The sequence below is a fragment of the Desmodus rotundus genome, chromosome 5, assembly GCF_022682495.2.
Source record: "Desmodus rotundus isolate HL8 chromosome 5, HLdesRot8A.1, whole genome shotgun sequence".
In the NCBI taxonomy this organism is placed as follows: Eukaryota; Metazoa; Chordata; class Mammalia; order Chiroptera; family Phyllostomidae; genus Desmodus; species Desmodus rotundus.
In genome coordinates, this window is record NC_071391.1 from 38,850,498 (window position 1) to 38,864,122 (window position 13,625).

Below are 13,625 nucleotides of genomic sequence, written 5' to 3' on the forward strand. Positions count from 1 at the left end.
GATTGGTGGCGAATAGCAGCCAGGCTGCTGATTGGGTGGCGAAAGAGCCATTCGGGGCGGCTCCGGTGGGTTCCGCTGCCCCAGAGTGATAAGTTCGGCTTCAGACACGCCTCAGCGCCAGCCGTGAGCCGGAGCTCTATGGAGGTGGCGGCGAGTACCGGGTGGTGGCTGCAGCAGCGACTCCTCTGAGCTGAGTTTTCGGCCGTTCCCGACTCCTTCCTCCCCCTTCCCTCCCCCTTTTTTGTTTTCCGTTCCCCCTCCCCCTCCTTTCCCCGTCCCCGACGACCGGATCCCGAAGAGGCAGCTGCAGTGGCAGCTGCTGAGTTCCCGGTGAAGGTGAGTGGAGCCGCCGCTGCTGGCGCCGCCGCCGAGTAGAGCGCTTCAAAATGGCCGCCGTCCACAGGCCACTTCTTCTCGAGTGGTACAAAATGGCGGCCGCAGGCGGACTCGGGCGGGGCGACCCTTTTTAGCGTTTCCTCCGCGCTTCGGGCACCTGGAAATTCTTCGCCTTTGTTCTCCCTTCCTGTTGCCGACGGAGTAGAAGACAACAACCCTGGTGACCGCTGGTGTCCTCGTGGCGACGGGGCTGGGACCCGGGCCAGTCGAGGCGCGGGTGTGTTCGGATCGGCAGAGAGCGTGGCGGGGCCGCACGCGCCGCAGCGGGGAGGGACGCGGGCGGGCGCGAGCGCCCGTCCGTTGGCGCGGGACCATCCGAGCCACAGGAGTCCCGGAGACCGGCCTCCCGGCGGGGAGGTGTGTGAGGTCCCGTTGCCGGCTGGGACCGGCAGGGCCGTTCTTCGTTGCGGGGAGTGAAGGGCATCCCCAGCGGCCCTTCTGAGACGGGACAGGGGAGAGAGAACAATGATCTGTGTCCTTCTGTCCGTTAGGAAGGGAATGGAGAGGCGGCTGTCGGTCCCGTGGGGATTTATGGGGTAGGAGGGGGCCCTCTTGGAGGCTGTGAGTGGAAAAGGGACCGCTTTCCCGTCTGGAGAACAAAGAGCCGGTCGCTGCTGGGCCGGCGTGGCCGGCCACCTCTCCTCCCCGAGGCTTGTCCCCTGCGGCTCCGTGGGGAGGCTGTCGGAAACACTTCCCTAACTCAGGCCCAGCTGGGAGGGATCCACTGCTCTTTTGTTCCCAGGAAGGGAAGAAATGGGGCGGAGGTTCCTGCTGCCATGTTGTGGCCCTCGTCTTCCTCCCGTTTAGTGCCAGCTACTGTACACCCTTGTCCCTCTCGCCTGTCTTCCCTGGTGCCCTCTGTGCTGAGGAGTTAAAAATACGGACAGTGAAGAAAACTGCTGGACAGTCCGGTTGTCCCTGATCTAGTCTGTTTCACTTGTCACTGAGACTTTAAACTATTACGACGTTTTCCACATGATGTGCCCCGTGTTGATAGATTTTCTATATTATAGATTTCAGTACTCAGTTTTAAAAGAGGTAGAATGTGGCTTTTTTTTAAAAAAAAAAAGATTCGTTCTTAGCAGTTAAGAACTTTTTGCATCCTTGAGCAGAGGGGGGGTTTCCAGGTGGCTAGACAAAAAAAAATTTTAAACCCATTTTTTTATTGTATTTTAGTCTTACGAGATCTGCAATGCAGTGAAAGTTTGATCAACTGCAGTGCCACGATCTGAAATAAATTATAGTTGAAGGGGGGTGTATACATTTGTATGTTAACAGTGTCTAATTCTGGTGCTGTTTTTTTATTCTAGGTTTTTCATTTCTCCCATCCCCATCCCTCCCCACCCCATCCATTAATATTATTCTTTTGAAGACTCTTCATTGTCAAGCCGCCAAAGTGGAGAGTGCGATTGCAGAAGGGGGTGCTTCTCGTTTCAGGTATGTATAGCTTTATTTTGGGTAATTGTTAGAAACCAATAACAGAATCAAAAGAATCACCACACCAAATAATTCTGAATAAATGTGCTGTACATTTAATTTTATAATGTGTCGTGTTTGTTTTTATTAAAGTCCTTAAATTTTTACTACCTCCTATTGCCATATGAAAAATAAACGTGATCAATTATTGGGCTTTTCATTTGGCCCAAGTTCAGTCTTCGTGTGTGGTGTAATTTCTAAAATACAGAATAATTAATGAGATCCTTTCTGTGAATGAAACATACTTGGGATATAGATTTCTTCAATGTTTTCTTTTAATTAGTGCTTCTTCGGGCGGAGGAGGAAGTAGGGGTGCACCTCAGCACTATCCCAAGACTGCTGGCAACAGGTATTGTAAAGATGTCAAAACAATGAGCTGCTCAAATAACAGATTTGTATTAATAGTCTTTGTCGTGCATAACAGTGTGGTTATGGCAGTAGACATCAGGAATCCTCACCTTACTGGTCACGATTTCTACCACATAACCTAAATTTAGGTTAATCATGCAACATGGTCACAAGACATTAGAAAATGTTGGTTCCCAAGGTGTGGCGGCATTAGCATCATCTGGGAGTCTATATTAGAAATGTAAATTATTGGGCTCTACTCCAGACCCACTGAAGCAGAAGCTGGGAGTGGTCCCAGCAATCTGTTCTTTCAAAAGCCCTTCAGGTGCTTGAGATGCACACTATTGTTTGAGACCCACTGACTGTGAGGTTTGGTTGGGAGGGAAGTTGAGTGAAATTTCTCTGTTTAGAAGGATTTCTGATCCAGTATGACATCTGATTTGTGTGACTGGATGGTATGTTTTAAATGGTCTTAATTTTTACTAGCGAGTTCCTGGGGAAAACCCCAGGGCAAAACGCTCAGAAATGGATTCCTGCACGAAGCACTAGACGAGATGACAACTCCGCAGCAAACAACTCCGCAAATGAAAAAGAACGACATGATGCAATCTTCAGGAAAGTAAGAGGGTAAGTTTATAGGTCTATTTGATCCTAAACTAAAAGGAGGGAAGAAGAATGGGTTACTTGTATTTCTTTTGTGGGTATGCTATATTACTCAGAAGACAATGTATATGCACAAAGTATGTATTTTAACAAATGCCAGTGTTGACAGTTTTATCTTAAAAGAATAGTACCGTCAGTATTTGGGGGCTTAGAGTTGCTTTCAGCCTGTTGTGCTGGCATTGTCTGTCTGGTGTATAACCCAGTGAAGCCCACAACAGGTCTTAGCTCCTGCAACTGGCCTTGATAATGAGGCCCTTGTTCTCTGGGTTTTGAGCATGTGTGAAAGAGCACTTGTCCGACACTTAGGGATCCTCCCCAATCAGGTACAGATACCATAAACTAAATAATAGTGATAGCTTTGTTTAAACATCCCTTTAGGTGGGTAAGGAGAAGTGCCTTGATGTTAATGGGAGATGATAGAAGAAAAATTAACATGATTTAAAAGCTGTTTTTCACTTCAGTTCTTTGTTGGCTGACACTTAAAGTGTGATTCCTTTTTCCCCCAGCATACTAAATAAGCTTACTCCTGAAAAGTTTGACAAGCTATGCCTTGAGCTCCTCAATGTGGGTGTAGAGTCTAAGCTCATCCTTAAAGGGGTCATACTGCTGGTGAGTGAAATGTTGGCTTAATCGAAAGGGGGAGAGAAATGTTTAACAAACTCAAGATGGTTTTTTTTACACTTGAATTTATTGCTTAAAACTTGTGAGGTATGAGCTAGACAACAGTTTTTCTGAATAATGATTTTTAAAAACACCAACTAAATATTAATGGCATCCGATTTAAGAAACGAATTTTAAGTTCATACTACATATTCTTGAAAAGTTAACGGACTTACTATCATTAGCAGGCCGTTTGCATTTTTTCATTTTGTGGAAAACACCGTATTTTGATCTTGATAGAGCATTCCAGTGTCTTTACAGTTTTGATTATCAGCATATTTTCAACTCCAGGGAATGGGGTGGGCTGTGGCTAGTATGAGATCTGTATAACTGGACTTGCTTAATATGCTGTGACAGCTAACATGTAAACACTTGTGTTTTCCCACTTCGTATGCGTATCTAATTTAGTTTACATAATATTCCTTGCAAAAGAGGTATTATTATTCCTAAATTATAAATGAGGCATAGAGAATTAGTAAGAAACTTGAGATCTAAGATTAAGTCTGTAAGGAATTATTAAATAATAAGTGAAGGGTTCTTTAAGTTGTCATACTTAGTTTTAAAAATGTGTTTCCTACAGATTGTGGACAAAGCCCTAGAAGAGCCAAAGTATAGCTCACTGTATGCTCAGCTATGTCTGCGATTGGCAGAAGATGCACCAAACTTTGATGGCCCAGCAGCAGAGGGTCAACCAGGACAGAAGCAAAGCACAGTAAGTGGTAGTGTTTGCTTTGCCTATTTGCAAGTTGATTTGAAAGATTTCCTTAATAAAACTTGCCAAATGTCTTTTATTTCTAATAGACATTCAGACGCCTCCTAATTTCCAAATTACAAGATGAATTTGAAAACCGAACCAGAAATGTTGATGGTAAGAATTATATTTGATGTTAAGTAATTTTTATATTTTCAACTTAATTTGGAATGTTGACTTTATTCTTTACTGTTTTTTCCAGTCTATGATAAACGTGAAAACCCCCTCCTCCCTGAGGAGGAGGAACAGAGAGCCATTGCTAAGATCAAGATGTTGGGGAACATCAAATTCATTGGAGAACTTGGAAAGCTTGATCTTATTCATGAATCTATCCTTCATAAGTGCATCAAAACAGTAAGTGTACTTGGGAATGTAGGCTTAGATAATAACTGGGTACACATAATTATTGGGGGGGGGATGAGTCAGTTATGTTTTGCTATCTGAGAATGGTAATGGGCTAACTTAAGTATTTTAGATGGTCGGCAAAACTTATTTCCAATGTTCTGAATATGGAAGTAAGTATGCAGTGTAGTAAGGTAGGGGTAGAACTGATTACCTATATAATTGCTTAATTTGAAAGGATCTCTTCAACACAGATCAAATAGAAAGTACTGTGTTAGATACTGTGGGAACTGTGAGTCAGCGCAGACATATAAAACATCTAAACATAAGATTTTCATCAATGTGGGATATTTCTTTTGGTAGCTTTTGGAAAAGAAGAAGAGAGTCCAACTCAAAGATATGGGAGAAGATTTGGAATGCCTCTGTCAGATAATGAGGACAGTGGGGCCTAGATTAGACCATGAACGAGCCAAGGTATGTGTGTTACTAACAGAGATGATACAAGTACTTTGTCTTAATATTACTTAACTCAGGTGACTTTTCTGATATGGGGGATTGTCATATTTAGTCATTAACCTTAATTATAATCTAGAAGTCTTAAAATCCTTAAGTAGTATACATTTGCCATAGTATTTTGTTTTAACTATTTTCTTTTTCTTTTATTAGTCCTTAATGGATCAGTACTTTGCCCGAATGTGCTCCTTGATGTTAAGTAAGGAATTGCCAGCAAGGATTCGTTTCCTGCTGCAGGTAAATCTGCTTTCTTTAATTACGTTTGTGAGCTCGCTTTTTCTGTTCAGAATATTAAAATTAAACTTACTATTAAATTTAAGGATACAGTAGAGTTGCGAGAACACCACTGGGTTCCTCGCAAGGCTTTTCTTGACAATGGACCAAAGACGATCAATCAAATCCGTCAAGATGCAGTAAAAGTAAGATTTTTATCTATTTATTTACTTATTTATTTTTAAGTGAAGTGTGCTTTAAGATTATAAAGGCCAAAAGATCCTCCAAAAACTTGTTTGAGGTGCTCATCTTACCTGGTGGAGCTCAGAAATTATATAAATAGCACTTTGATACTCTACAAGCCTTTCTGTTTTCTTCCCCCCCATAAGAATTTTAGTTTTGCACAAAGTAATGTTTAAAACAAGTATTTTATTTACTTTGTTTCTAAAGGATCTAGGAGTGTTTATTCCAGCTCCTATGGCTCAAGGGATGAGGAGTGACTTCTTTCTGGAGGGACCTTTCATGCCACCCAGGATGAAAATGGATAGGGACCCACTTGGAGGACTTGCTGATATGTTTGGACAAATGCCAGGTGATTTTGAACAAAACAGTGGTTTGGTGTTAAACTAAAAAATCAGCATAGCATAGTAGTAGATGTGTAAAAAGTTGTCCATGTATGTATTTAAAGGTAGCGGAATTGGTACTGGTCCAGGAGTTATCCAGGATAGATTTTCACCCACCATGGGGCGTCATCGTTCAAATCAACTCTTCAATGGCCATGGGGGACACATCATGCCTCCCACACAGTCACAGTTTGGAGAGATGGGAGGCAAGTTTATGAAAAGCCAGGTAAGAAGACACTTAAGAATATTCTGGTAACAAGCACTAAATCCTTAAGGTGTGTCATTTAGTTTTGCTTTTTAAAAAAAAACAGGTACTGTAGGGTTATGTATGTTTTTCTAAACCAAATTTATATCTGGCACTTACTTTAAATTGTAAATACTGGGCGGAATACTTAATCCTTAAGATTAGTAAAGTATTAGTAAAATCACATCGCTTTATTTGACAGTTAGGTTAGATTTTTATTCTTCCCTGTTTCATCTTGTACTTTCTCTGGGCAAATTCAGTTAAGCTTTCCTTACGGCTTGGCTCATCCCCTTGGTACTTTATTACCGTAATTTGTGGACCCCTTTTTATCTAGACTTTTCTCTCTCCCTTTCTGAAATAGGGGCTAAGCCAGCTCTACCATAACCAGAGTCAGGGACTCTTATCCCAGCTGCAAGGACAGTCGAAGGATATGCCACCTCGGTTTTCTAAGAAAGGACAGCTTAATGCAGATGAGGTACATTTGCCTATGTTACTTAATATACAACAGTTTGTCAATTTAGAAATCTATTGCCCGATGATTATAAGAAGATGCGTTAAGAGGACTTAATGCTGGAGTTCTTTACCTTCTCTTTCTCTTTTTTCTGTACTACTTTTTCTTTCTTTGTATATCCGGCGTCCTGTGAGCGATGATTATGAGATACGAGGGCAAGCCTCTTAAATAAAGTCTTTAGTGAGAGCAAGGAAAATGTCAAGGTTTTGATTGTGATTTCCCATAGAATGACTTAACTAAGAATAAAGAAGATATTTTCTAAACTAATTCAATTTTCTGGTTATTTAAATGATGCTAATCCTAGGAGAGTTCTGATACATATATAAGATTTAACAATATCTTATTCTTGTGTGGATCAGATTTTTTAATTTTCTTGGCAGAAATTAAACCTGTTAACATGAAATACTTTTTTGGTTACTAAATTTATATTTCTTGCCAAGATTATCACATTGGTATAGGCTGACTTAATTTTAAGATTTGGGAATGTTGCATTTAGATCTTAATCAACTGCATTTTGTTAACTTGGATATCTGTTTTAATTTGTTTTCAATTCTAGATTAGCCTGAGGCCTGCTCAGTCGTTCCTAATGAATAAAAATCAAGTGCCAAAGCTTCAGCCCCAGATAACTATGATTCCTCCTAGTGCACAACCACCACGCACTCAAACACCACCTCTGGGACAGGTATTTGGCCATAGTATGACAACTTGCTCTATTTCAATACTTTCTAAAGATGTCTAAAGATTTTTTTTTAATTTGTTACTGAACATTCATACTTGTATTGCTGTTTTGTAGACACCTCAGCTTGGTCTCAAAACTAATCCACCACTTATTCAGGAAAAGCCTGCCAAGACCAGTAAAAAGCCACCACCCTCAAAGGAAGAACTACTTAAACTAACTGTAAGTTTCAAATAATGCCGTAGTCTAATTCATGGAGTACATCTGAGTTTTTTAAAAAAAGCATTGAAGACATTTGGATTGTGTTCTTTTCAGGAAACTGTTGTGACTGAATATCTGAACAGTGGGAATGCGAATGAAGCTGTCAGTGGTGTGAGAGAAATGCGGGCTCCTAAACACTTTCTTCCTGAGATGTTGAGCAAAGTAATCATCCTGTCACTAGATAGAAGTGATGAAGACAAAGAAAAAGCAAGTTCTTTGATCAGTTTACTCAAACAGGAAGGAATAGCTACAAGTGACAACTTCATGCAGGTAGAACATTTTCCTGATTCTGTGAGAACTCTTTCCATTCAAATTTGACAGCTAATAAAGTGGCCGTGTATATATTCCTTTTAAGGCTTTCCTGAATGTATTGGACCAGTGCCCCAAACTGGAGGTTGACATCCCCTTGGTGAAATCATATTTAGCACAGTTTGCAGCTCGTGCCATCATTTCGGAGCTGGTGAGCATTTCAGAACTAGCTCAACCACTGGAAAGTGGCACCCATTTTCCTCTCTTCTTACTTTGTCTTCAGCAACTAGCTAAATTACAAGATCGAGAATGGTTAACAGAACTTTTCCAACAAAGCAAGGTCAATATGCAGAAAATGCTCCCAGGTAAGAGAATGCTCAGAATTTTGCTACTTAAACACAAACCAGATTCCTTGGTACCTGAGTGGATTTGTGTAGGCCAGACAGCGTGATGGTCCTGTCCAGACAGTGACTTGCACCACCTCCCACAAGTAGATTGCACTTAATTAAAAGTTACGGTTTTTACCTGCCTTAATTTGCTTTAAATGTCAAGAGTTTCATGAATCTTGTACATTTGTGGAATTACTACCTGATGATGCAAATGGCTTTGTCTCTTCAGAAATTGATCAAAATAAGGATCGCATGTTGGAGATTTTGGAAGGAAAGGGACTTAGTTTCTTATTCCCACTCCTCAAATTGGAGAAGGAACTGTTGAAGCAAATAAAGTTGGATCCATCCCCTCAGACCATATACAAGTGGATCAAAGACAACATCTCTCCCAAACTTCATGTAGATAAAGGATTTGTGAACATCTTAATGACTAGGTAAGATAAAGTTGGGTCTTCCACAAAAAGTCTGTAGGGGAAAGGATTAAGATCGTCTGTTTCTTGAGGTAGAAAATTGGCTTTTGGGTTCTAATAAGACCTTTCTCTCTAGCTTCCTACAGTATATTTCTAGTGAAGTAAACCCACCCAGTGATGAAACAGATTCTTCCTCTGCTCCTTCCAAAGAACAGTTAGAGCAGGAAAAACAACTGCTGCTTTCTTTCAAGCCAGTGATGCAGAAATTCCTTCACGATCACGTTGATCTACAGGTCAGTGCCCTGTATGCTCTTCAGGTGCACTGCTACAACAGCAACTTCCCGAAAGGTGAGATGGCCCACGTCAGAAGGAGTGGCACGTGTGGGGTGCTTTTTTAAACAGCATGCTAAATAATGAGATCGCGTTTTGTCTTTAGGCATGTTACTCCGCTTTTTTGTTCACTTCTATGACATGGAAATTATTGAAGAAGAAGCTTTCTTGGCCTGGAAAGAAGATATAACCCAAGAGTTTCCGGGGAAAGGCAAGGCTTTGTTCCAGGTAAGTCTTTTGCTGGAGATACTTGGTCTGCTTTTTCCAGTTTACTTGGTATTACTTTAATGAAGAACCTTTAAAGCTGAAATACAGGCAAAGCAGTTGTAGTGGTTTGTACATATCATTCTGCACTGTTAAACACTGGTAGAGGAGGCAGCAACAAAATGGAGTGAAGCTATGAAGGGAAAGGCTTCAGTTCTAGTGCTAGTTACACTCAGATACCAGAGGTGGCTAATATTTTTTTATTAAAGTTAAGTTATTTACAAAGATTGGGTGACTGTGCAGGATTGGGTATTTTTTATGCCAATAAAAAGGAGATTGCTTCTAGATTTCTCATAGCTTGATATTCAATCTTATGAAGTAGAATTTAGCCCTAGGGGTTTCTAAAGTGACAAAGCCGGTTCCAGTCTTAATCCCAGAGATTCTGATTTAATAGGTCTGTGGTACACGATTCAGGGGATTATTAATACTGGTTTTCCAGGGGACCAGGCATTGAGAAACACTGCTCTACAATGTCCTGTGTTTTACTTCTTCACAAACTAGTTTTAGTCACCCTTGCAGCATTTATACTTAGCTCTGTTCTTAAGAGAATCCAATCGTGCAATTTTGGGATAGAGCTAGAAATCTGTTTTGGAATCTTACATTCCTCCCCTCTCCTCCACAGTACTGCTTTAACACACAGGTTTGGAAAGAGCCACTGTCTCATACTAAAATCATCCTGAAGTATAACTGGAGCAGTGTCAAAGAACAGCATCTGATAGCACATAAGCAGCTTATATGTTATCCCAAATCTAAATAATGAACACTTGTAAAAAGTAACTTCAAGGCTAATATACAAGTAATATATTTGCAGTATGTCTCGGAGACTGTTTGCAGTTATAAAACACATAAAACTTGAGTGGGTTGCTAATTTTGCCCTGAATCAAAGCTGCTACTTTGAGGTTTTCTCTGTATGTACTACCTATTTTTTAAAATTACAAATTTATTTACAGGTGAATCAGTGGCTAACCTGGCTAGAAACTGCTGAAGAAGAAGAATCAGAGGAAGAAGCTGACTAAAGAACCAGCCAAAGCCTTAAATTGTGCAAAACATACTGTTGATATGATGTAACTGCATTTGACCTAACCACTGCGAAAATTCATTCCGCTGTAATGTTTTCACAATATTTAAAGCAGAAGCACGTCAGTTAGGATTTCCTTCTGCATAAGGTTTTTTGTAGTGTAATGTCTTAATCATAGTCTACCATCAAATATTTTAGGAGTATCTTTAATGTTTAGATAGTATATTAGCAGCATGCAATACTTACATCATAAGTTCTCAAGCAGAAGGCAGTCTATTGCAAGGATCTTCTTTGCTGCCAGTTATCATAGGCTGTTTTAAGTTAGAAAACTGAATAGCAACACTGAATACTGTAGAAATGCACTTTGCTCAGTAATACTTGAGTTGTTGCAATATTTGATTATCCATTTGGTTGTTACAGAAAAATTCTTAACTGTAATTGATGGTTGTTGCCGTAATAGTATATTGCCTGTATTTCTACCTCTAGTAATGGGCTTTATGTGCTAGATTTTAATATCCTTGAGCCTGGGCAAGTGCACACGTCTTTTTAAAAGAAACATGGTTTACTTGCACAAAACTGATCAGTTTTGAGAGATCGTTTAATGCCCTTGAAGTGGTTTTTGTGGGTGTGAAACAAATGGTGAGAATTTGAATTGGTCCCTCTTATTATAGTATTGAAATTAAGTCTACTTAATTTATCAAGTCATGTTCATGCCCTGATTTTATATACTTGTATCTATCAATAAACATTGTGATACTTGATATAGCTGAGTGTGACTAAGCTAGCATCCACCAATCTATGGACAAACAAGACTTGGAACTCTTAAAATTTTACCTATTCTAACTTCCTTTCCATGAAGAGACGGAAGTAACCAATAAACAAACAGCTCCTGTAACCAGAGGCAGTGCTGAGACACAGGTCTTTTTGAATTTGGAGCACATTTGCTAATACATAGCATTAAACTTGGTGATGTTTACCTTTTCGTTGTCACGCTGAAATATGTGGTAGCCTCAGAGAGGCTAATAATCACCCTCATGGCCAAGACAGCATAGCTTCAACCTGCAGGCATTCCCAGCAGCTGCTGCGGGGTCCTGCTTTCCCTCTTAGGGGAGAGCCTCTCAAGGCAGACAGTAATAAACCTCACTGTGCTGCTGTGCCTGACAGAGCTTCGGTGTCTGAAAGGTCTGTTGGGCTAATCTCCAAGAGGGAGCTAGTGAGTAGAACCAGTATTTGTGTTGTATTGATTCAGAAAAGCTAGCCCTCTGTATTTTAGCACTCTTCATGGAAATTCTAACACAAGTAACAGATTCAAAGTTTTCGGTGGATTATCCTGAGTACAATTTGAGCCAAGCAGAGACTGCGGCAAATACTTTAGATAAAAGAGAACTTTGAGAAACTGCTATGCTGTGGAAATGAGCTATAAATGCATTATTCCTAGCCTGCCCAACCTCCTTATCAAGGAGGGGAAACAGTTTAACCCAGCAAATGCAGTGTGTGGTTAGAAAAGGAGGTCTTTGCTTCTGTTTACCGCCAGAATTCTCCCAATTCAGCTAGGAAATGGGGCCAAAGAGTCTTAGACCAGTTGTGCATCTGTCTTAGCGGTTGCAGAAGCTAGGTTTTCACTCTGCGCTCCACCCCGTGCTTCAAGAACAACTCAAATGCAACCCCTGAAGTAGCACATCTTGTTCTAGACACTGAACAGTGTATTTTATAACCTACCACACTATGGGGCATTTCTATGCACCCAGCATGCACTTTGTATACATAATTATGCCTTTAGCATCAGTATGCAACCACGTTGTGACTTGTCAAAAATAAGAGTACACATCTTTAATGCCCCTTAGAAATAGTTGCCTACTCACTTTACCTGTTCCTTTGTCATTCTCAAACTGCAAGCCAAAGCTTTCTCAAGAGCCATACCCGCTGTATAGCCAGTAGGTTTTCGTTCTGTAGGCCGCCTTTGACAGTAAATCATTTCTTGAGACTTCTTCCAGGACAACAAGCTTTTTCTTTCTACCTCATTGGCTGTTCCTTCTCAGTTTCCAATGGCAAATGCCTGATCTCAAAAAATAAGACACTTCAGTTGCTTAACTGTCAAAGTATGCCTAATCTAAAACCTACTGTGTCTCCCTCCCAAGCAGTAGAAATCAGTGTCTCATCTCTACAACTGCCACTCTTCTAGATGCCACCGTATCTTTAACTGGATTCTCTGCTAAGCTCTTTGCTCACCATTCAACATAGCCCAAACCCCACCAAATGGCTTTCCAGCTAGTTAGAGTTTGGCCCTGGCCCAGTGGCTTGGTTGAAGGACCGTCCAAAAGGTTGTGGGTTCAAACCCCCGTTAGGATACATACCTAGGTTGCAGGTTCGCTTCCTGGTTGTGTGTACAGGAAGCAACCAATCGAAGTTTCTCACATCTATACCTCTACCCCCACCCCCATCCGTTTCTCTCTAAATCAATAAATGCATCTGGTGAGGATAAAAAGTGAAAATAACTGGTCTACACAGCCCTATATTTGATCTAGTCTTCCCCTGCTCCCTGTCCTTACTCCACACCCCATTTCTCTGGTCTAATTTTCTGTGATAGGCCCTGCTCATTCCTCTCCCACCACTCTGGCCTAGCCTCCATTTGGCTCCTGGGGCATGCCAAGCATTGGAGGTTTTCTGTTCCTAGTTAGCCCCCAGATAACTGGATGGCTACCTGTGTTCCATCAGGTCCTGGCTCAAATGCCACATTTACTAGTAAGGTCCCCACTGGCCTATCTAAAATGTAACCCTCTCGTCTGCTTTAGTAATCTCCATGCCTACCATTACTACATGACATACTGCGATATAATTTATATCTGATCCCCTACAGAATGTGAAGAGGTTTAAATTTTTTATTGTTTTGTTCACTACTGTATCCCCAGCACCTAGAACAGTACCTAGCACCCAGTAAACTCAAATATTTGTTGAACCTAATCACAAATTAATAAATTTGTCCTATATATCAGGATTCGGACATAGGAGAAGGAAGTAGTTGTCTAAAGAACTTGAGTTTAGACAGATCTAGGATTCATCCCGACCACTTGTTAGCAGTGGACGTTAGGCAAGATATTTCAATGGAGTCTTGATTTGTTGTAAATGGGGCTGGTGGTTAAGGATTGCCGGGAGAACTAAATACGGGAACGTGGGTCACTCAGTTTGGAGCCTCTAGTATCCTTCAGTGTACAGGGCGGGGCAAAAGTAGGTTGACAGTTGTTGGTATGGAAAATAATAACAACTAAATCGAAGAGTAAACTCTGTTTC

General features: G+C 41.1%; 1 protein-coding gene and 1 non-coding gene across 3 annotated transcripts; both read left to right on the forward strand.

Moving 5' to 3' along the window:
- Positions 1–95: 95 nt before the first annotated feature.
- Positions 96–11,098, forward strand: EIF4G2 (eukaryotic translation initiation factor 4 gamma 2). 2 transcript variants are annotated; one of them, XM_053924424.2, is made up of 22 exons: positions 96–336; positions 1,707–1,833; positions 2,156–2,221; positions 2,707–2,847; positions 3,390–3,492; positions 4,124–4,255; positions 4,345–4,411; positions 4,497–4,648; positions 5,000–5,110; positions 5,303–5,386; positions 5,470–5,568; positions 5,813–5,954; positions 6,051–6,211; positions 6,591–6,704; positions 7,297–7,422; positions 7,534–7,638; positions 7,732–7,947; positions 8,033–8,291; positions 8,545–8,749; positions 8,862–9,073; positions 9,162–9,283; positions 10,270–11,098. In XM_053924424.2, exons 8-22 carry the CDS (start codon positions 4,565–4,567, stop codon positions 10,333–10,335), a joined length of 2,106 nt encoding a protein of 701 aa, XP_053780399.2. In that variant the 5' UTR covers positions 96–336; positions 1,707–1,833; positions 2,156–2,221; positions 2,707–2,847; positions 3,390–3,492; positions 4,124–4,255; positions 4,345–4,411; positions 4,497–4,564; the 3' UTR covers positions 10,336–11,098. The 2 variants fall into 2 exon arrangements, with proteins under 2 accessions (XP_053780399.2, XP_071077537.1); XM_071221436.1 differs by lacking the exon at positions 6,591–6,704.
- On the forward strand, positions 6,758–6,899 carry LOC112303520 (small nucleolar RNA SNORD97). Its single transcript, XR_002974665.1, has one exon. It is a non-coding gene; the product is annotated as a small nucleolar RNA SNORD97 (small nucleolar RNA).
- Positions 11,099–13,625: the final 2,527 nt, after the last annotated feature.

Bases quoted from the DNA above. Each gene is read 5' to 3' on its own strand.
- EIF4G2 (XM_053924424.2), top strand. From the start codon at position 4,565: ATGTTGGGGAACATCAAATTCATTGGAGAACTTGGAAAGCTTGATCTT. The intron at 5,111-5,302 runs GTATGTGTGTTA...TTCTTTTATTAG, and splicing joins TAGACCATGAACGAGCCAAG to TCCTTAATGGATCAGTACTT. The intron at 5,569-5,812 runs GTAAGATTTTTA...TTGTTTCTAAAG, and splicing joins TCCGTCAAGATGCAGTAAAA to GATCTAGGAGTGTTTATTCC.